The 23,357-nt window shown below is 36.6% G+C and overlaps 1 protein-coding gene across 9 annotated transcripts in view; it reads right to left on the reverse strand.

The window, feature by feature from the left end:
• Positions 1 to 17,970: 17,970 nt before the first annotated feature.
• Positions 17,971 to 23,357, reverse strand: part of atp2b2 (ATPase plasma membrane Ca2+ transporting 2) — a 130,055-nt gene continuing 124,668 nt past the window's right edge. For 7 of the 9 annotated variants that reach the window (XM_022748378.1, XM_022748377.1, XM_022748383.1 and 4 more), the window contains one exon: positions 17,971 to 20,126. In XM_022748378.1, the coding sequence (XP_022604099.1) occupies positions 19,815 to 20,126 (312 nt within the window). In that variant the 3' untranslated portion in view covers positions 17,971 to 19,814. Of the gene's footprint in view, positions 20,127 to 22,364; positions 22,415 to 22,726; positions 22,917 to 23,357 lie in introns of all 9 variants that reach the window. The other 2 variants (XM_022748384.1, XM_022748381.1) reach the window with 1 other exon arrangement.

Here is a 23,357-nt window from a genome sequence, read left to right on the forward strand (position 1 = left end):
GTCATAGTATACTAAGGCATAAAAAGTCATAAAAAAGGTCATAGTATAGTAAGGCATAAAAGGCATTAAAAACGTCATAGTATAGTAAGGCCTAAAAAGTCAAAAAAATAACATAGTATAGTAAGGTATAAAAATTAAAAAAAAAAACAATCTAGTATAGTAAGGCATAACAGACAATAAAAACGACATAGTATTGATTAGTTTACATGACCACAGAGTTATATTTTGATCCAGTGATATTTGGAGTGTTTTGTCTGTAGTAAATTTTTTCTCCTCCTGTTCTCCAGAAGACTTCCTGATTTGTGGACTGCTGATCCTGCCACATTCCGTTGTCGCTACGCCACACCACCCACCCACTTTTGGTCTACTGTCACTTATGTTCCAGAGTGTTACTCACCTGCTTCTGGCCTCCAGTATCCTCCATACTCCTGCCTCGAGTTATCACCTGAACACAGGATTCCCCAAACCCACTCCCTATCCACATTCACCATCACCATTGCTTTCTCCCCAATAAACTTCATTGCACTGTTATTGCTGGTGTGTTTTGTGTTCTGTCTCTGCTCTGGAGTCCAACATACGTTTATAAAAATGTAACAATATTCATAAGAATTCATAATATACTAAGCGATAAAAAGTCATAGTATAGAAAGGCATGAAAACATGACAGTATAGCAAGGTATGAAAAGTCATAGGATAATAAATATAAAAAGTCAAAATACAGTAAAGAATGAACAGATATAGTAGATTAAGGTTTGAAAAGTCATTCTATAAGAAGGCATAAAAAGTTGTAAAAACGACATAGTATAATAAGGTATATATACGACATAGTATAGTAAGGAATAAAAGTTATAAAAACGACATAGTATAGTAAGGCATAAAAAGTCATAAAAACAACATAGTATAATAAGGCATAAAAAGTCAAAGTATGGTAAGGCATAAAAAGTCATAAAAAGTCATAGTATAGTAAGGCATAAAAACAACATAGCATGGTGAGGCATAAAAAGTCAAAAAAACGACATAGTATAGTCAGGCATAAAAAGTCATAGTATAGTAAGGCATGAAAAGTCATAAAAACGACATAGTATAGTAAGGCATAAAAAGTCAAAAAAACGACATAGTATAGTAAGGCATAAAAGGTCATAAAAACGACATAGTATAGTAAGGCATAAAAAGTCATAAAACGACATAGTATGTTAAGGCATAAAAAGTCATAGTATAGTAAGGCATGAAAACGACATAGCATGATGAGGCATAAAAAGTCAAAAAAACGACATAGTATAGTAAGGCACAAAAAGTCAAAAAAACGACATAGTAGAGCAAAGCATAAAACGTCATAGTATAGTAAGGCATGAAAAGTCAAGAAAACGACATGGTATAGTAAGGCATGAAAAGTCAAGAAAACGACATGGTATACTAAGGCATAAAAAGTCATAGTAAGTAAAGTCATAAAAAGTCACAAAAAAGTCATAGTATAGTATGGCATAAAAAGTCATAGTATAGTAAGGCATGAAAAGTCATAAAAACGACATAGTATAGTAAGGCATGAAAAGTCATAAAAACGACATAGTATAGTAAGGCATGAAAAGTCATAAAAACGACATAGTATAGTAAGGCATGAAAAGTCATAAAAACGACATAGTATAGTAAGGCATGAAAAGTCATAAAAACGACATAGTATAGTAAGGCATGAAAAGTCATAAAAACGACATAGTATAGTAAGGCATGAAAAGTCATAAAAACGACATAGTATAGTAAGGCATGAAAAGTCATAAAAACGACATAGTATAGTAAGGCATGAAAAGTCATAAAAACGACATAGTATAGTAAGGCATGAAAAGTCATAAAAACGACATAGTATAGTAAGGCATGAAAAGTCATAAAAACGACATAGTATAGTAAGGCATGAAAAGTCATAAAAACGACATAGTATAGTAAGGCATGAAAAGTCATAAAAACGACATAGTATAGTAAGGCATGAAAAGTCATAAAAACGACATAGTATAGTAAGGCATGAAAAGTCATAAAAACGACATAGTATAGTAAGGCATGAAAAGTCATAAAAACGACATAGTATAGTAAGGCATGAAAAGTCATAAAAACGACATAGTATAGTAAGGCATGAAAAGTCATAAAAACGACATAGTATAGTAAGGCATGAAAAGTCATAAAAACGACATAGTATAGTAAGGCATGAAAAGTCATAAAAACGACATAGTATAGTAAGGCATGAAAAGTCATAAAAACGACATAGTATAGTAAGGCATGAAAAGTCATAAAAACGACATAGTATAGTAAGGCATGAAAAGTCATAAAAACGACATAGTATAGTAAGGCATGAAAAGTCATAAAAACGACATAGTATAGTAAGGCATGAAAAGTCATAAAAACGACATAGTATAGTAAGGCATGAAAAGTCATAAAAACGACATAGTATAGTAAGGCATGAAAAGTCATAAAAACGACATAGTATAGTAAGGCATGAAAAGTCATAAAAACGACATAGTATAGTAAGGCATGAAAAGTCATAAAAACGACATAGTATAGTAAGGCATGAAAAGTCATAAAAACGACATAGTATAGTAAGGCATGAAAAGTCATAAAAACGACATAGTATAGTAAGGCATGAAAAGTCATAAAAACGACATAGTATAGTAAGGCATGAAAAGTCATAAAAACGACATAGTATAGTAAGGCATGAAAAGTCATAAAAACGACATAGTATAGTAAGGCATGAAAAGTCATAAAAACGACATAGTATAGTAAGGCATGAAAAGTCATAAAAACGACATAGTATAGTAAGGCATGAAAAGTCATAAAAACGACATAGTATAGTAAGGCATGAAAAGTCATAAAAACGACATAGTATAGTAAGGCATGAAAAGTCATAAAAACGACATAGTATAGTAAGGCATGAAAAGTCATAAAAACGACATAGTATAGTAAGGCATGAAAAGTCATAAAAACGACATAGTATAGTAAGGCATGAAAAGTCATAAAAACGACATAGTATAGTAAGGCATGAAAAGTCATAAAAACGACATAGTATAGTAAGGCATGAAAAGTCATAAAAACGACATAGTATAGTAAGGCATGAAAAGTCATAAAAACGACATAGTATAGTAAGGCATGAAAAGTCATAAAAACGACATAGTATAGTAAGGCATGAAAAGTCATAAAAACGACATAGTATAGTAAGGCATGAAAAGTCATAAAAACGACATAGTATAGTAAGGCATGAAAAGTCATAAAAACGACATAGTATAGTAAGGCATGAAAAGTCATAAAAACGACATAGTATAGTAAGGCATGAAAAGTCATAAAAACGACATAGTATAGTAAGGCATGAAAAGTCATAAAAACGACATAGTATAGTAAGGCATGAAAAGTCATAAAAACGACATAGTATAGTAAGGCATGAAAAGTCATAAAAACGACATAGTATAGTAAGGCATGAAAAGTCATAAAAACGACATAGTATAGTAAGGCATGAAAAGTCATAAAAACGACATAGTATAGTAAGGCATGAAAAGTCATAAAAACGACATAGTATAGTAAGGCATGAAAAGTCATAAAAACGACATAGTATAGTAAGGCATGAAAAGTCATAAAAACGACATAGTATAGTAAGGCATGAAAAGTCATAAAAACGACATAGTATAGTAAGGCATGAAAAGTCATAAAAACGACATAGTATAGTAAGGCATAAAAAGTCAAAAAAACGACATAGTATAGTAAGGCATGAAAAGTATTAAAAACGAAATAGTACAGCAAGGCATAAAAAGTCATAGTATAGTAAGGCATAAAAAGTCATAGTATAGTAAGGCATAAAAAGTCATAAAAATTACATAGTATAGTAAGGCATAAAAAGTCATAAAAATGACATAGTATAGTACGGCATAAAAAGTCAAAAAATCAACATAGTATATTAAGGCATAAAAAGTAAGAAAAAACGACATAGTATAGTAAGCCATAAAAAGCCATATAAACGATCTAGTATAGTAAGGCATAAAAAGTAAAAAAAAACGACATAGTATAGTAAGGCATAAAAAGCCATAGTATAGTAAGGCATAAAAAGTCATAAAAATGACATAGTATAGTGAGGCATAAAAAGTCAAAAAAACATCATAGTATAATAAGGCATAAAAAGTCATAAAAAAGGTCATAGTATAGTAAGGTATAAATAGTTAGTATTGTAAGGCATAAAAAGTCATAAAAATGACATAGTATAGCAAGGCATAAAAAGTCATAGTATAGTAAGGCATAAAAAGTCATAAAAACGACATAGTATAGTAAGGCATAAAAAGTCATAAAAACGACATAGTATAGTAAGGCATAAAAAGTCATAAAAACGACATAGTATAGTAAGGCATAAAAAGTCATAAAAACGACATAGTATAGTAAGGCATAAAAAGTCATAAAAACGACATAGTATAGTAAGGCATAAAAAGTCATAAAAACGACATAGTATAGTAAGGCATAAAAAGTCATAAAAACGACATAGTATAGTAAGGCATAAAAAGTCATAAAAACGACATAGTATAGTAAGGCATAAAAAGTCATAAAAACGACATAGTATAGTAAGGCATAAAAAGTCATAAAAACGACATAGTATAGTAAGGCATAAAAAGTCATAAAAACGACATAGTATAGTAAGGCATAAAAAGTCATAAAAACGACATAGTATAGTAAGGCATAAAAAGTCATAAAAACGACATAGTATAGTAAGGCATAAAAAGTCATAAAAACGACATAGTATAGTAAGGCATAAAAAGTCATAAAAACGACATAGTATAGTAAGGCATAAAAAGTCATAAAAACGACATAGTATAGTAAGGCATAAAAAGTCATAAAAACGACATAGTATAGTAAGGCATAAAAAGTCATAAAAACGACATAGTATAGTAAGGCATAAAAAGTCATAAAAACGACATAGTATAGTAAGGCATAAAAAGTCATAAAAACGACATAGTATAGTAAGGCATAAAAAGTCATAAAAACGACATAGTATAGTAAGGCATAAAAAGTCATAAAAACGACATAGTATAGTAAGGCATAAAAAGTCATAAAAACGACATAGTATAGTAAGGCATAAAAAGTCAAAAAACGACATAGTATATTAAGGCATAAAAAAATAATAATGACATAGTATGGTAAGGCATGAAAAGTCATAGTATAGTAAGGCATAAAAAGTCAAAAAACGACATAGTATATTAAGGCATAAAAAGTCATAAAAACGACATAGTATAGTAAGGCATAAAAACGACATAGTATAGTAAGGCATAAAAACGACATAGTATAGTAAGGCATAAAAACGACATAGTATAGTAAGGCATAAAAACGACATAGTATAGTAAGGCATAAAAACGACATAGTATAGTAAGGCATAAAAACGACATAGTATAGTAAGGCATAAAAACGACATAGTATAGTAAGGCATAAAAACGACATAGTATAGTAAGGCATAAAAAGTCATAAAAATGACATAGTATAGTACGGCATAAAAAGTCAAAAAATCAACATAGTATATTAAGGCATAAAAAGTAAGAAAAAACGACATAGTATAGTAAGCCATAAAAAGCCATATAAACGATCTAGTATAGTAAGGCATAAAAAGTAAAAAAAAACGACATAGTATAGTAAGGCATAAAAAGTCATAGTATAGTAAGGCATAAAAAGTCATAGTATAGTAAGGCATAAAAAGTCATAGTATAGTAAGGCATAAAAAGTCATAGTATAGTAAGGCATAAAAAGTCATAAAAACATCATAGTATAATAAGGCATAAAAAGTCATAAAAAAGTCACAGTATAGTAAAGTATAAAAAGTTAGTATGGTAAGGCATTAAAAGTCATAAAAACGACATAGAAGTCATAGTATAGTAAGGCATAAAAAGTCATAAAAACATCATAGTATAATAAGGCATAAAAAGTCATAAAAAAGTCACAGTATAGTAAAGTATAAAAAGTTAGTATGGTAAGGCATTAAAAGTCATAAAAACGACATAGAAGTCATAGTATAGTAAGGCATAAAAAGTCATAAAAACATCATAGTATAATAAGGCATAAAAAGTCATAAAAAAGTCACAGTATAGTAAAGTATAAAAAGTTAGTATGGTAAGGCATTAAAAGTCATAAAAACGACATAGAAGTCATAGTATAGTAAGGCATAAAAAGTCATAAAAACATCATAGTATAATAAGGCATAAAAAGTCATAAAAAAGTCACAGTATAGTAAAGTATAAAAAGTTAGTATGGTAAGGCATTAAAAGTCATAAAAACGACATAGAAGTCATAGTATAGTAAGGCATAAAAAGTCATAAAAACATCATAGTATAATAAGGCATAAAAAGTCATAAAAAAGTCACAGTATAGTAAAGTATAAAAAGTTAGTATGGTAAGGCATTAAAAGTCATAAAAACGACATAGAAGTCATAGTATAGTAAGGCATAAAAAGTCATAAAAATGACATAATATAGTAAGGCATAACAAGTCATAAAAACTTCATATTATAGTAAAGCATAAAAAGTCATAGTATAGTAAGGCATAAAAAGTCCTAAAAACGTCACAGTATAGTAGGGAAATATAAAATGGTTATTTTTGTACTTAAGTCATTCCATTTTTTCCACGCAGCTTCTTAGCATATTATGCTTGATTTTGAAGAGGGATTGTATGTTGATCTGGACTCTTAGGGGTTGAGGTTTTGTGTTACAAATAGTTTTTTAAAATAGATTCAGAATTTAGAACAAAGCAAGCATTACACTCAGGCACAAGTCTAGCTGATCTAGATGGATGCAATTCAGAGCTGGGGCTGTTGAGCTCATTGGATGGACCCAATTGAAGCTGGAGGGTTGGTTTGTCTCACTCAAGTATCCAAGTGACCGCTGACTAGAGCATAAAATGAAACAGATTTTTCACACAAGATGATTGTCTTATGGATGTTGATAGACTGGATTAGGGATAACAGCCTAAGTCAGCTGATTGAGTTGGAACTGTGAAAGGAAAAATTTAAGGAAGCATTTGTTAAGCTTCATTCTATAGAATGATTTTTGAATGGAAGTGCATCCCTTTGAAAATCTGCATTTGATATGTTTGGTATGTTTGGAACTGAGCCCACTCAAAACAAGGACCCAAAGTAACTTACAAAAGACAAAGTCATAACTTCAGCCAGATCTACCATTCAGTCCCCTGCAATGCTAATGCGTCGCCAAGTGTATAAACCTCCGGTTCAATAGAGACACCACCCCACATCTTCATATCAACAGCAATTTGTTTGAGCAATTCAACACGACGCCCCCAGAACATTTAAACACGGGTCACTTCACTGAGAAAGCTTTAGACTGCATTGATGCACAATTTTCACTACCAACAAAAAGCAACTGCAAGGGAAAGTGAAGAGAAAAGAAGCTAGGGGAAATGCAAGACAAAGAGCCCAGCGCAACAGATCCCAAACTCAGGTTCAACAAACTAGCTGCAGCCAATCCACTGCATCTATTCACTCCACTTGAATTCAGCATTTCTTTCATCCCCATGCAACAATTAGTCTGGTGTCCAACAAAAGGTAATATTTACATTCACAACAATAGCGTGACAGTATCAGATAGCAGTATAAAACAATGAGAGTGTCACAATTTAGCTTGAGTCACAAACATACGCGTGGGCATGCATATATACAGACACACATACCAGTACACACACACTCTCTGACCCAACCTTACTGCTTTCCTTGGAGAGTCCAATAGCTTTCTCTGCTTGGCAAAGAGAGGAGCATTGAGTAGCTACCAACCAGGCCACCCAGTAGTGAGTGAGACCTGCCAGCAACAGCCCCGGGCACATGCCAATAGAGCTGAGAGGGCTGATATCGGTATGCTGAATATTAATATTATCAGAGACTAGTGCTCATGTAAGTGCACACATTCAACACTGCACATGCAACACTCTACAAGGCTAATCTCTTCTCTGCATAACATAACCCTGTTATCACTATTTATGTGATATGATAAGTGGAAATCATTTGGTTTTGTTTAATAAATACAGTTTGAAATCCATTTTTCTGCTGCAAAATGGGTCTCCTGCAAAGGTTTTTGGCATTGTCTAACATTTTTTCATATAATTACCTCATTTCCCAGAGAACTTGACACTCAGACAGTGCAAAGTCACTGATAAATGCAAAAACATGAGCAGCAAGTGTTACAGAGGGAGATCCTCATTTGCTCATTGTGTTTGAGTCAGTAAACTTCACCTGTTTGTCCCATTGCTCTGTTGAGTTGTTGACAAAGTATCTGTCTGAATATCTGTGGTAGAGGGGGTAAACATTTCGATGTACTGTGTAGAAGCTGCACATTTGAAAATAAAAGCTCTGTAAATTGCAGTGTTTTCACAACCTCGCAACTCAGATTGAAACTGGGTGGAGATATGATGGGAATTATGTGAGGTCATTCTACTTTATGTACCACTAACTATGATACAGGTGTTATTTGTGCCACCCTGTCACGTGCAACAAAGTGAAGAGGAGAGTGGGGGGATTGTCAATCACATACCATCTGTAAAGGCCCACACACTCCTGAGAAGATGTTGAATCAGGCAAAATAAGTGCTAACATTTGAGGGGGTGTGCAGGGCATTAAGCAAACTCAAGTACCACAAAACAACAAACAAGAAACAAGCAAGAAATAATGATCCATTTGATTTACACTCAACTACCATAGTTATAGTGACAGTATCATAATGACAGTGACTGATTGCATGACTTTTTTGCAGCTTGTTAACATTTGCCATTTTAGTTTGCTATCTAAGTATTATGCTGCATTCACATGCTCCTCAGATGGTCCATTTGGACCACTGGGAAGTCGTTCCTCCAACTTTGGTGTGTTTGTGTGCTTTTAAGTCGGAATGTGGAAACAACATGGACACTATTAAGAAAATCACATTAAGTTTCCAGTACTTGTGTTATTATCAGGGTTACTGCTAATAAACAAAAGTTCTAACTAATCTAGGTCAACGGGTCCAACCTAACACCATATTACAAATTAAATGTTGGAAAAAAAAAAAAAGAAAAATGTCTATGCCAGAGCCCTGGCATTAACACACACTGTAAACTGAATGCAGCCATTATTAATGTTATTAGTTACCATGGTGATTGATAGGTCAAAACATCAATGTCATGGTCAATGCTTTTTTTGTCTAAAACAAATGTCTCTCCATTATTTTAAGGTATCTTGTCATAAAGTTGTCATCAAGTGTTAAAGTACCTATTTGAAAATTTAGCTATTGCTACATACCTAAAGTTAGCATTAATAGCTGTTCGCTTACCAGTCTTGCCATGAGCTTCAGCCATTGTTGTGTTTACAATACAAAAGATCATAATACATGCGCTGAGCAGCACTACATCTTCAGGGCAGATTGGACGCTACAGTGACTCTGTATCTGTGACAAGACCGGCTAACTGGGCTAGGGTTAGCTGGTTGGCATGCTAACTTCAACAGAAGAAAAGAAGTGATAGAAATAGAAGCAAAAAAGCCTGTTGATGTTAGTATTTTGTTTAAAGAAGGAGATATGCAGTTTGTTTAGTTTTGACATTAAAGAGCTTGGACTGGAAAATGCTGATAAAACTGCAGGATTTATGACTGGATACCTGCAAATCTAATGACATTCAAAAAATGTTAAATGGGTCATTTTGGAAAGCGATGATGACAAACAACATCAACATAGTTTGGAGTACTTGCTGGCAAAATCACCAGTGTTACAGCCTAAATGTGTCAAAGTCCTGAGTACATTTTATCACAGAAATGCCAAAGGTAGACCAAAGTATCAGTATTGATAACTGTCATTTTCAATCACACAGTCACTGGCTAGATGAGCACCAAGTTAATAATTTCATTCAAGCCCTTCACCCTGTAGATTACTCATGGGAGACTGATAATATTAAAACTGATTTGCAATTATACATTTAGCTATTCTTAGTTCAATCTGTCACCATACTTACCTGCCAGACAACCTTTTGATGCATGAGCTATTAGTACATCCTGGAGTGCAATGGACCATGGGTAATGAAGACAAACTGGAGATATCATACAAATAATGGCTGGTGGTGGTCTCTCTCTCTTTCTCTTACTCTCTCTCTCGCTCTCTCTGTGGGTGATCCATCCTCCTCCCCCTCTTCAGATCATCCTTACCGCAAAATGAAATGTTGATCTCTCTGGGAAATATGACACCCCCACATCTTCCTCTGAATTTGTAATTTCACTTATCGCTGGCTGACATCTCAGTATCGACACAATGAGCGGGGGAATGGGGCTATTATACCTGTGAGGTTTAGAGGTGGGACGGTAATCACAGACCTGTCCATCTGCTGTCACAAGAGAATTGAATGCGACTGTGTGTGTGTGTGTGTGTGTGTGTGTGTGTGTGTGTGTGTGTGTGTGTGTGTGCGTGTGTGTGTGTATAACTTTGTGTATGCATCATATGTCAGATAGTTCAGGGCGACAAATTTGGCCCTCAGAGCTTTATCACCAATAGTTAAGAAAAGAAACTCTCTGAAGATATTTTTCATACCACAGCTGTTTAAATCAATCATCCATCTCAACTGCCTCCTGACGACACCGCTGCAGTTCATAAATGTAACATATTATTTATTAAAAGAAAGACTCTGAGCATAATTCAGCCAGTAATTACATCAGTACATGCTATTCTACATCTAAACCTCTAAACTAATACTAATCTCTTTGACGAACAACCACTTCCATCCACTGAAAGCTGAAAGCGTTGGAAAAGCCAAGTAAGTAGACCTTTTGATAAGACGTTTTTCGTCAAACTGTTAGCCCATTTCAGAAGTCAAGAATTATGCTCCAAGATAACTGCATCTCCACTGAACATTGTTTTCATACAGCATGATGGGAAATAGCTAAAGACAGGAGTGGTTTTAATGACAGAAAGCATTAGCATTGTTGGTAGTTTTTTTTCTTTGTGGTCCAACAGAAAACCTAAAAAGGACACCTGTGATGCAATTCCAATATATTTTTTTAATGACTTTGTCACTATTGTCTCCTTAAGATATGATTTGAGTGAGTTGATGAAAACGGATAAGTCAGTGGTTCCCAACCTAGGGGCTGGGGCTTCCCAAAGGGTCCCAACATAAATCTGACTGGGGTCACAAGATCATCAAAGGTTTAAGAAAGAAGAATCTACATTTCTGTTACATAAGATTAGTTTAAAGTTATAAGATTATTATTTATTATCTTATAGAAGATTATCTTTCCTCTAATTTGTTTCTATTGTGAAATACTGGACAGTTCCCTCGCTTACAGCTTCTAAAACTATTTCAAATTAAAAAAATCAGTCATTGGCAGAATTGGTCAAAACTTGTGTGCAAAATGGGTTGCAAGTAGATATTGATTTGTTCGAAGGGTCACATGCCAAAAAGGTTGGGAACAATTGAAATAGCAGGTTTCTTAGCATGAAGGCCACAGATGACCCCTACTGGTCAGAATTCTTTATTGCAGCACTGCCCCCTCTCCTCCTTCAGTAATCTATAGTGTGCCTTCTTTCAGTCTCCTTAAATGACCCTTACATTTGCACTGTGTTAAATGATCAACGTCAACTAAAGGATATAACAGTTCACAACTGTGAATACGCTACAACACTGAGCACATGAGTCACTACCACTTCTTATTCTTGTTTTTCTTTTTATTGTTGATTATGGTTCTGTTTTGTTTTGCAAAAAAGTTTCAATCCTGCCTAAAGATATGTCATATCTTTTTTGACCAGTGTGCAGAGTATTTACAGCCCTGAGGTGTATTTGGGAGATAACAAGTCACCACATATCACCTTTGCTTTGAATCAACCGACAACTCAGCTGTTAGTGCCATGAAAGCAACGTGTGTGTGTTTTCCCATGTCATTCCCACAGTCCCATCCCTCCAACAGGAACCATAGTCTCCCCTTATCCCATTAAGACAATTGCCAAGACTGGCATTCAAATGTGCACGTGTGTGAGTGTCTTTGTATGAGTGTGTATATGCGTGCAGACACACAAACCCAGATATACGGACGAATGCACACAAATATACCAACCCATATACAGACTGGGCAGAGAAAGAGTAATTTCAAAATCAATCCTTTTGGAGAAAAAGAGTGAGGAAAAAAAAAGAATGAGAGCCCCAAAACCTCCACCAGTGTTGGCTGATTGTAAAGGACTGTCAGTTACTGCAGCCTTCTATTGGGCCAAAGGGAAGCAGCAGGATTCAACTTGGGGCCCAATAAAGGGCTATTCTTCCTGGAAATCGGCCCTTGCACATGGACTTGAATGGACTTGGGCGCTAATCTTCCGAGCTGTGGGAGCCCACTCTATATTCACAGACTGTGCCATCCCAGAAGGCACAGCCACGCATGCTGATGCTATCACACACACTACCAGACTAATGCTAAGGCTAACACAGGGTTAATGCTAAAGTAGTGACATCTCTGGATTTGCCCATCCAACTGTGGAAATTCTCCTGTTGTAACACTCACACCGAATGTTTGAGACTGTATTTCTATTACATGCCTAGACCTGAAGCAGTAACATCTGATTTAATGATGTTTTTATATACTGTGGGTAAGTGTCTGATTCTACACATCTTACATAACTAGTTTAAACAGTCAGCTCTCCAGAATGACAAAAATAAATTAAAAAAATGGCAGGGATTTATTTTTTTGGGTCTGCAAATAGTTTTCTCAGTTTCTAGAAAGGAACTGTGTCATTTGTTTCTAATTTTTGGGAAGTGGAGATAGTTTTCATAGTACACGTCTTATGAATTCACTGTTGTTAGGACATCAATCAGCTGAACTCACAAGACATTGTTTATAGAAAAATATATAGTTCAACACATGCAAGAAGGAAGTTTTTAAGAAGATTAATTAATTAAAATGATTTTTCTTTCAAATAGGTTCCTATTTTCCCTATAGTTACTACTATTGGTAGTAATTAATACTACTACTACTATAAAATAAAGCATTAGCAAAAGCATATTTCCTCATGTTTAGCGGAGCCATGTAGATTACTTTGTTTTCAGTGCCCAGGTTTTGAGATATGTCTAAGATTCCTACCTCCTCTCAGCACTGAAAAATTCAACAAGAACATCCCAAAATCTCTTGTCACTCCAGATGACTCACTGAACATTGTGTCAACAACTTTCATAGGGACTGTTTCAGTGCCAGTGAAAACTGCTCACACCATGTTCTGCAGATTAGCCTGAGTAACCAGACATGCTGATGATGATTCTTGGATGGAAATGCAGAGATACCACTAGGGATGAGTGAACAAATATGTTTGTTTGTTTGTTTGTTTGTTTGTTTGTTTGTTTGTTTGTTTGTTTGTTTGTTGTAACTTGGTAGACACAACCCTTCAAATAGTCCTTTATTTGGTCAGGCAAAGCTTGCAACTGGAAGCAAGTATCATGATCAAAACCTGACAGAGACTAAATACACCATAACAATCATTACACCTTTGTTCAACATGTACTGATGCGACCAGCACAAGAGTGAACAAAAAAGGAGGCTTTTTAGCCATGCGATAGCTTGTGGCTCTTGAAATGGCAATGTCAGTTGGTCAATTCACTACTTAAGCCCAGATATATCTCCAGTGTTAGCATGCTAACAAGCAATTTGTGTGACAAATCATAACTGAGCAATAACTCAGGCACTCAGAGGAGAATGGGCAGACTGTTTGGAGTTGACAGACAGGCTACGGTTACTTAAATAACTGAGCAGAACAGCATCTCAGAATGTCTAATTCACATAATGTAAAAGCTAAACAGACTTTATCTATCTGAATTTAAAGCTTGTGCGTGAGCGCACAGAGTTACAGTACATCACATCACTGTCCAGTTCCCTGCAGCAGTTAGCAACTAGCTGATGAACACAGTGGAGATTTTATCACTTAAAGAGCCAGATATTTGCCTCAGGGGTTGGTGGAAACCTGAACAGAGATGAATGGAGAGTCAATATTGGGCTTGCATTCATCAGGTGGTAAAGTAAGTAAATAAGGACAGGTTCCTGCTATCTCATACCAAAATGATCATGTCTCATGTGGAACAAAGCTTGACATTTTTTGTCTTGAATAACACTGATGTTCAACCTAAACAAGTCCTGGAGACTGAAAACAAGTTTAATTTAAGAAAAAGACAAATAAGATGACAGTGTTTCCTATTGGCTATTCTTTGGCAACTCACATGGATCTTTAGGGCAGTTTTTTGCCTTTATTCTGATAGGACAGTGACAGAGAGTGACAGGAAAGTTGGGGAGAGAGGGGGGATGACATGCAGCAAAGGGCAATGGGGCAGACTCGAACTCATAACAGCTGCGGTAAGGACTGAGCCTAAGTGATTCGCGCTTTACCAGGTGAGTCACCGGGGAGCCCCAATGACATGAATGTTAGTGTCTGAGTGCTTTGCACTTCAGAATGATGAGACTGAATCATGATGACCTTTGTTTTATAATAAAAGAACACTGATGCTGAAGAGACACTTTTCAGGGATCTTCACATGGCTGAACAAGAACACAATGGTGTATTGAGTTATCTCTAGTGAAATACTGCCCTCCAGTGGACTTAGACATTTAGATAAAACTTCTTCTATGGCCTTTCTGTTATATAACAAGCCCCTTCTAACACCCACACCATAATTATGTCAAACTGACTAAACCAGTCACTACTGTAGGAGGAGTGACTGATTAACAAAAAGAAAACAACTGCACTGATATTCAGCACCAGTGTGGCAGCATTTCCATCCATCAGTTTGAGCTTGTCATCATTTTTGGAACATACAGTCATCTTGTGTGCAGAGCTTTTCTTTTAAATGATTCTGTACATGGGGTCTAAATCATACCAGTATAATACTGGTACTGAAAAGAAGATTAAGTCGCTGCAATTTTATGATGTTTTTAATACACCGTCTCCCTCTTCCCATCGTAACTGGATGGGATCAGTCCTGTACAAAGCTACTTTAGCACACTGCAAGCATCAGCAATGTTAAGTCATGGAAACATATTTGGCATGTTGATGTGTTTGACCAAACTGCAGCTCTTAAAAATCTCAGGAAAGCTCACAGCATTTAGTGTAGGACAAACATAGTATAGTATGTATCAGCTTTAGGACTGTACTGGTCTGCCACTTTCAATATAATCACTACTGTATAGTGAGATGTGCAGCATGCTAATGGAAGAACTGTGTGAATAAATCAGAAACACAAATACTTGCCCCTCCCGCATTACCAGGGCTAAGATGCCCTTGGGCAAAGCTTTTCATCCGCAACTGCTCCAGTGGAGCAGCCACAGATCAAACTGGTGTTGTGCTGGGCTGCTTCTAGGCATGCAACTGGGAGAATGTGAAAAGGCCATTCTTTGAAAAGGAAGCTGCTCTCAGAAAAACTTTTTTTTTAAAATGAAATAATCGGAGATTTGTTTTTCAAATCTGCTTATTTCGAGCAGAAATATAAAAATATCTCAAGTATTTCTGTGAAATTTTGTACATTCATGGTCACCAGGTGATGGATCCTAATGACTGTTGATCTTCTGACTTTTTCCCTAGCGCCACCTTGAGGTTGACATTTTTGGTTTTGAATGAAATGCATTAAATAATATTGGATGGATTTTCCTGAAAGTTAGTTAAAAGAAATTAATGTCCCCCTCAGCTGAACTGTAATTACTTTGGTGATCCCTTAACTTTTCCACCTGTGCCATCATCTTCATAACCTGCTAAACGAATGACATTCCCATCTGCCTCAGCTGTACTTTGTGATTAGCAAATGTTAGCATGCTAATATGCTAAACTAAGCTTATGAACAGGGCAAACATTACACATCAGCAACAGTGCTAAACATCAGCATGTTAGCACTAGCCTCAAAGCACCACTGTGCCTACAGCCTTACAGAGGCAGCTGGAATTCAATGCAAATGAACATTACTTCCTCCTTTTTAAGCCTTTTTATGTCTGCATTCGAGACTAGAGAGAAAAGGGGGGAGAACCAGCCTTGAACCGGGATGTTGCAATTACTGTCATCAGTTTAAAACCCTTGGCCGGCAGCTTTTCATAATTAAAGTGAAACCCAAAAACATGTCCTATAAGCAGGAACTTATGAAACAAATCAGTGAAAATGGAAAAACAATCCAAGTCAAAGTGGTTGGTGAAGCACAACGAATCAGAACAGGACATGTCACACGGGGCCAGGACACACCATGCTGGGTCATGCTGCTCTGGGAGATTTATTTAGTGATTTTTCATTTTTTTGTTTTTATTATGTTTTTCACTTGCGCTCCTGTCAGGAGTGTGGTAAATGGGACAGTCAAGCAGCAAGAGTCACAGTTCATCATCATCATCATCATTATCATCAGCATCATCATCATCAGTATCATCATCATCACTGTCACCACCATTATTATTATCATCCGCCTCATGGTATCATAATAATAATTTTCATCGTCATTTAACTTTTTCCTCAAGCTAGAAAATAATTTACATCACATTGTTTTTACTGACTTTTGAGACCATAAACATTCCAGCAACACACTCAGGATTAAGGGTGGGTAACAATCAGAAAAGCATGACTTTTTGCATAGTATTAAATGAACAAAGACATTGAGTTCTTTATTTACAATTATTGTATAGATAAAAAAAAATATCATAAAAACAAGATGAACACTTAAATCACTTACCCATAAATGGAATGCCAAAAAGTTATCTGTTGGCATTTCTCTTTTTCTTTGTTCCACAAACTGCATGCTGCTAAATACAGTACATCGAGGCAGGTGAGAGTATATTGCAAGAAGTATCATTGATATCATCATTATCATTATCATCAGCATCATCATCGCCATCATCATCGGTGTCATCATCAACATAATTATTGGTTGTTACAACACGTGTTATCATTTGGATGTAACCACGATGTTTTGAAGTGTTTCTGACAGGAGCAGTGATTGATTACATACAGCCAAACAGCTGTGTCGGCAGTATGACTCGTTGTGGTACATGATGGTAGACGTAGTCAGGAAGAGTTCCTGTTTTCACACTAGTCCGCATGGAGTTTCTGTCCTCAGAGGACTCATTGCTGTATTTACAAAGATTATTTTTAAACTCCATGTCTTTGCATCCTCTTAAAGCTGAATGTCCTCCTGGATGTAAAAGTGGTTTGAGAATGTTGGCTTAAGTCTTCTTTTTTTTTTTTTTAATTGAAAATGCTGTTGTTGCTGTTGTAATGTTTTTTTGTTTTGTTTATTGTTTTTAATTTTTTACAGACAAATAAACAAATAAATTGTCAAGTTAAAACATTGGAAAATAAACAAAATAAATCAACAGCTTCTAAGCAGAATATCAGAATCCAGACTGTTTTTTTTTCAACTCAAATAAGACAGATTCATATTCAAATGGTCCATGTTACGTTTTCAACACGCCTGAGCTGACTGGTAAAGCTTGTGCACCCTCTCCAGATGGACATATTGACTGGGAAATGACAGAGGAGGAGGATATAAAAAAGAAAAAGATAGAACTGTTCAGATAAATGATTGTACATACTGTAGTAGTATATAGGATTTTTTTTTTTAAGTAGAAAATTCTCAATTTTCTCAAGTTGCATAATGAGCCTATCAGGTCATGCTTGCCAATGACTTCGGTTAGTAATAGAAATAACAATAGTACAGGCTAGTTAAGTGGCCTTGTCCTTCTGAGTGCAATAAGACTGGGTAAATGTGCCTTCTGTATGTAACGTCTCTCTGGTAATGTCTGATTGGTCAAAGCACAATAAATAGTTCACAACTAGTGAGTACAGTTGAGATGCTAGAGTACTGTATATTCTGTGACGGCAGGAAGACAAGCTTGGTTAAAACACACAAAAGCACATCTAGAATTACACCACAGAAGTTTTCATTCATAACCAGATAGTGCAGAAAAGGATCATTTTTTTTATATATAGAAAAAGAGTCAAAGCAACATTCCATTTTGTTGTATTTTTTTTTTTGTCAGTTTTTCCATTTTTTTCAGATGTTAAAAATGCCAACAGCTTTTGCATGTGTCTCTCTGCTAGAGGAAAAGAAACTCTTTTAAACCAAAATAAATCAAAATTAAATAAAAAATAACAGCACAATATATTCCAAATTTTAACAAAATAGAACAAAAAGTCTGATTTCCGTGCGGTACAGATAAGCCAAATATAACTTTGTAAGTTTCTAATATGACTCGATTGCAGCCATTTGATGGTCACACATATTTTTAAAACATCAAGTCCTTCGAACAAGCAAGGTTTATCTAGAAGACAGTTCACTGTTAAGGTCCTGACATCAGCCTTTGACTTGAGCACTGAGCTCAGGCCAGCGCTGAAGCACAGAAAAAAACAAAAAACACAATAAAAAAAAAAAGAGAAGTAGTAGAGAAAAAAAAGAATGAAATATTCCCCCTCTGTCACGAAAAGGAGGACTCTGTTTAGAAAAACCAAAGGCAAGCCACTCCAAATTGATCCCAACAATCATATAGAGTAATACTAAGATTCCACATTTACTATGTATCCCACCATATTTTGGTTTCTTTTTGTTTGTTCATCCTCTAAAAATATCTACAATATTTGACAAGATAGCAGGCAAATTCCAGCAAATGGTTTTTCAGTAATAACACACCAACACAGCTCTGGACCTTCTGAGTTTCAGCTTCGCCTCCCTCTTTCTAGAAACCAGGAAGTTTATCTCTACGAGGTTGTAAACAAATTACATTCTCTTTAAGACATAAATAAGTCAAAGTATTTTGAGCCATTGAAGCAGGAACAAGGCAACATGCCAACAAACAAAGATAAACTCTCTCTAAATATATTTATATGAATTTATATTTATAGAATATATCCCATAAATGCTATCATCATCAACATTACTTTGTGTTCCTCTTTTCTGACAGGTGCAAAACTACTGTGCAAGTTGAGCCCTACCACCTCGTCACACGTTTCCGTTTATGGATGAAATAAATTTTTACAGTCGGGTACATGTTCATGCCACACAGAGGAAGGAACTTTGCAGGCCAGGAACTCAGAGAAGCTGTCTTTAACTTAGTAGTTCAGCGTGAGGCCTAGCCCATCAGAACGAAAGAACTTCAATAAAATTAAAACCCTTTTAAATAAAACTTGGGTAATGTACATTCATGCAGGAGCAACAATAATAACAATAATAATCAGAATCAGAATCAGAATAATAACAATGTTTTTCAATTGAATTTAAACTATCATCAGTATTGACAATGTTATTGTTGAGGAGAGGGAGTGTAAGGGGAGTTTTAGAGTCCGTCCTGTTTTGCAATTTTTACTCCACAGCAGTGTCTCTCCTTATTGTCCTCCTCCTGGTGCCACTAAAGACACAGTTTATACATATGTGCATTCAGCGGCACGCTTAGACAGTACATGCTAACACACATATAGTCATACACACCACCGCTGCCGCCACCATACACATACAACCATAAAAGCAGGATGGCTGTGTAGGATTTGTGGCTTTGTTGCGCTTTTTTGATTGTATGTCAGTTTGTTTTTCTTTTCACCTTGCAGTATTACTTTAGATTTTCTCCATGTCGATTGGAAAGTGGAGCTTTAGGAGCTCAAGGTTAAGGGGCAAAGATGGACATGTTGCCACAGGACCTGTCCTGTGTAGGTGGTAAATTGGGGAGGCTGGAGGATAAGAATTCAGCTGGACTGGGTGAAATTTTCGGGGTTGACAAGGTATAAGGTTGCAGTTATAGGTCTGGAGGGAATTGGAGGAGGCACACCCAGATTGCAAGGGAAGGAGGTTAGAGGTTAGAACTGAGGTTAGGATCAGGGTTAGAGGCTGGTCTCCAAGCTGTGCAGAGGGCTGGCGGGGCTGGAGGAAGCGGCTGATTTACTGGTGTCGATGGTGAGATTAATGCCACTGTCGATGGCGTTGTTGTTCTTGTTGGGGGACGAGGGCTGGCTGGAGTACTTCCTCCTCCTCCGAGCAGAATCTTCATCCGTGTCGTCGATGAGGGGGATGTTGGGCGTGGAGTCTTCTATCCTAAACTCAGGGTGTGTCATGAAGTTGTGGATGGATGTTCTGGAGTCTGGTTTTTCCAGGCCTTCATAGAGGGAACTACGGAATGCATTCACAACGCGGATCTGTCGTAAAAAGGGAGGAAAGAGAAGAAAAACAATGAGAGATGATGCCAGAGATGAAATGGAAGGGTTGGAGGGACCCTTGGGATGAGAGAGAAGAGGGAAGTGGAGGAGAGAAGGGACAAAAGGGAAGGAGGGAACCTCTCATTTGAGGATAAAGAGGTGGAGAAGGGGGACAAGGTGAAGGAGCAGCCAGAGAGAGGGCAACTGCAGTCTGTGTTCTGCTTTCACAAGATAACTACGCTTCACAAGTCACTCAATTTTAGCGTGCAAGGAAAACCGTGAGGAAAACAATCATAAAAAAATACAACAAAATCATACATTTCAAGAAAAACAAATACCAAAGCAACACAAACGCTCGTTGTAAGTATACGCTTTAGTCCAATGTGCTGTATACCTAGAAACAAGCCACGTTAATAAATGGAATGCTCACGGAAAAAATTAAAGGAAAATATCACATGCAAGTTTGAAGAAATCTGGTGGACGAGGTCAGTAAGAAGGAAGGAGGTTAGATCTGAGAGATCCAATCAGGTGGTTTAAAAAACTTCTGGAGGTACCAGAGCACTGTCTGGTACAATATCCACACAGACTCTGAATGGGACACACAAACACACAAATATAGCACAGGGTGGGTAAAGCATGGTCCCAAACAGGGCGATGGAGAGAGTCAAGTCTGCATGAGGAAGCTGGTTCAACACGAGCATTGCAGTGTAAAACTCACAACAAAACAACACATTCAAAAAAAAAAAAAAAAAAAAAAGTGGCATCTAGACAACAAGCTAACACAGCAGGTTAAGATATTATGAATACAGGAAGTAAACAAGAGGTCAACACAAATTACATGCACCAAGACAACAGGATGGTGAGGGAGTGGACACCAGCACACAGACTGCTGACACAGAACACGTGATAGTGAATAATGAAAATAATAATTTTACTATCAGAGGTCTGACGGTCAAAGCATGTTCTCAACTCCATGCACATCTAAGTAAACACTCAAGTATAGGCCCCAAACTATGTGAATCTTAACTGAGATTAAACAGTTATCTTTGTATCCTGTCTGCATGTGCAGTATCGTCAACATGTTGAAGTTCAGGATGCACAGGAATCATCTGATGCTTAAAAAGATTTGATTTGATGTTTTTACAGGAAACTGAATCACCAGCACTCTGGAGTATACACAGGAGATCCAATAGGGATATCATGTCATCGTGGTTGCATTGATAATGTTCCTGTTTACATCACAAATTATTTCGGCCCGATTATTCTGTACAACTCATTTATTGCTACTTTGCATTTCTATTATTGTACATAACCACTAAATATTAATAAGTTATGATCCCCAGTGTATTATTAAAATATAATATGTTAACAGAGCAGAAAAAGTCTCAAAGATATTACAATTCAAAATTATGGGAGTACTGTATATATTCTAACTGTGGCAAAGTAGGGTAGAAGGAGACAAAACAGAAAAAAAATAATAATAAGAGGAGCCTGCCTGGATGAGTGCATGTGACAGGATGTCTGACAGGTAACACTGATGGGGTGTCAGAAAAGGGTGGGGGGTTGAATTTAAGTCCATGGTGCTGCAGAGGATCTATGTATGTCCGTAACTATGGCAACATGACAGTCAACTACACTGACAATATGGAGCGACAAGACGGGATGAATTATTGGTACAGTACTGCTTTGTGGAGTTTCTCCAGTCCCCTCCATTCCTGTCCAACACACCCTAAGCATTGATTTTCATTAATTAAGTCGAGACAGGAAAAGTGTGTTAAAGTGTGTGTGCGTGTCTGTGTGTGTGTTAGACAGACAGAGAGAAGAGAAGATGGAGGTGGATAAAAGCATTAAGTAGAGACAGTGTCTCCTTGTGAGTAGATTTTAGTTGAACACTTCTTTGCAAGGTGACAAATGTAGAGTTCTTTAAAGGATGTCACTTCCCCACATACTGTAGCTTCACTTGTGTTTTTTAGTCATTGCAGATGATGTGTCAGCAGCAGAATACATAAAATAGCCTGTAAATTTTTGCTTTAGGTCAATTCAGCGTGGTATGCCTCATCTGAAGCAAACTCACAGATGAAATAAGACAACAATGCAACTTATACTTGAATGTTTACCCAGTCCCTTGGTGAGTTGATTGAAATTAGTTCACATTAATGTCCGTCAAGACATAAAAATGGGAGAATTGAGGGATGGGATGACGGATGGGGGATGAGCAGAGGGAGACAAACTCACAACCTGAAATGTCACGCCGTGGGTATCACCCTTAGTCCTGCGCTCCTAGCACTCTGGGGAAACAAACACACATTCACCAATGAGAGGACAGTACACCCAAGCATGGGAGGAGATATCAAGATGAATTTGAAATCCAGTATGAACAGCAAAAAGACAGAAGAAAGAGAGGAAATGAAAAAAGCAGATAGCAAGAAAGAACAAAAAGACAAATCTTCAGAGATGCCAACCCCAAGTGAAGACCATCACAGTAATTAGTTTTAAGAAGAATACATCTGAAAATGTGTGGATTAAAGTTTTCTTCTTGGCAGGGTGGCACCTCTGAAGCAAAGAGAGCAGAGAAGCAGACTGACAGAGTTCTGACTCACGGCCAGTAGTGGGAGGAGCAGTAGCAGCAGTAGTGCTTGTAGGAGAGGAAAGGGCATTGGACAAGGACACGTGACTAGGACTAGAAACATTGGTTACATCCTGGGTCTGGCTGGTGGTGGATGATTGGCGTCTCAGAGCCCCCGCCCCCTGAAAGGAGGTGCCACTCTTGAAGGTGTTGACTACTTCAATCTGTGGGAGGAGAGCGGGACAGGAGAGGACAAATGGCTGCTCAGAGTGACACAGACCAAATGGCAACACAGGTTGACTGGCTGGGTGACTTTGGTGGTAAACAGAGTACAGCGTTTCTCAATCATGACACGATGGGGGGGGGGGCAGCTAAAGGTCAGAGTGTAGTATCCCCTCAGCGAAATGGTGAATTCAACTTAAAAGGTCAGTTCACCCAAATTACAAAAAAAGAAAAAAAGAAAGAAAGAAAAAAGAAAAAACTCTCTACCCTTATACAATTGAGTAAATTTCAGTGTATTGTGTACAGTGTATTGGTTAGAAGAAGTTCACTGCAATTTTATGGGCTACATGGATTTAGAAATACCAGACACAGAAACCTCAAAACTTAAACAAATACAACCAAAACCATCTTCAAGGCCAGAAACCGCTTGAGGTAGGTGAGAA

The sequence above is a fragment of the Seriola dumerili genome, unplaced genomic scaffold (assembly GCF_002260705.1).
Source record: "Seriola dumerili isolate Sdu_G_001 unplaced genomic scaffold, Sdu_1.0 BDQW01000121.1, whole genome shotgun sequence".
Lineage (NCBI taxonomy): Eukaryota > Metazoa > Chordata > Actinopteri > Carangiformes > Carangidae > Seriola > Seriola dumerili.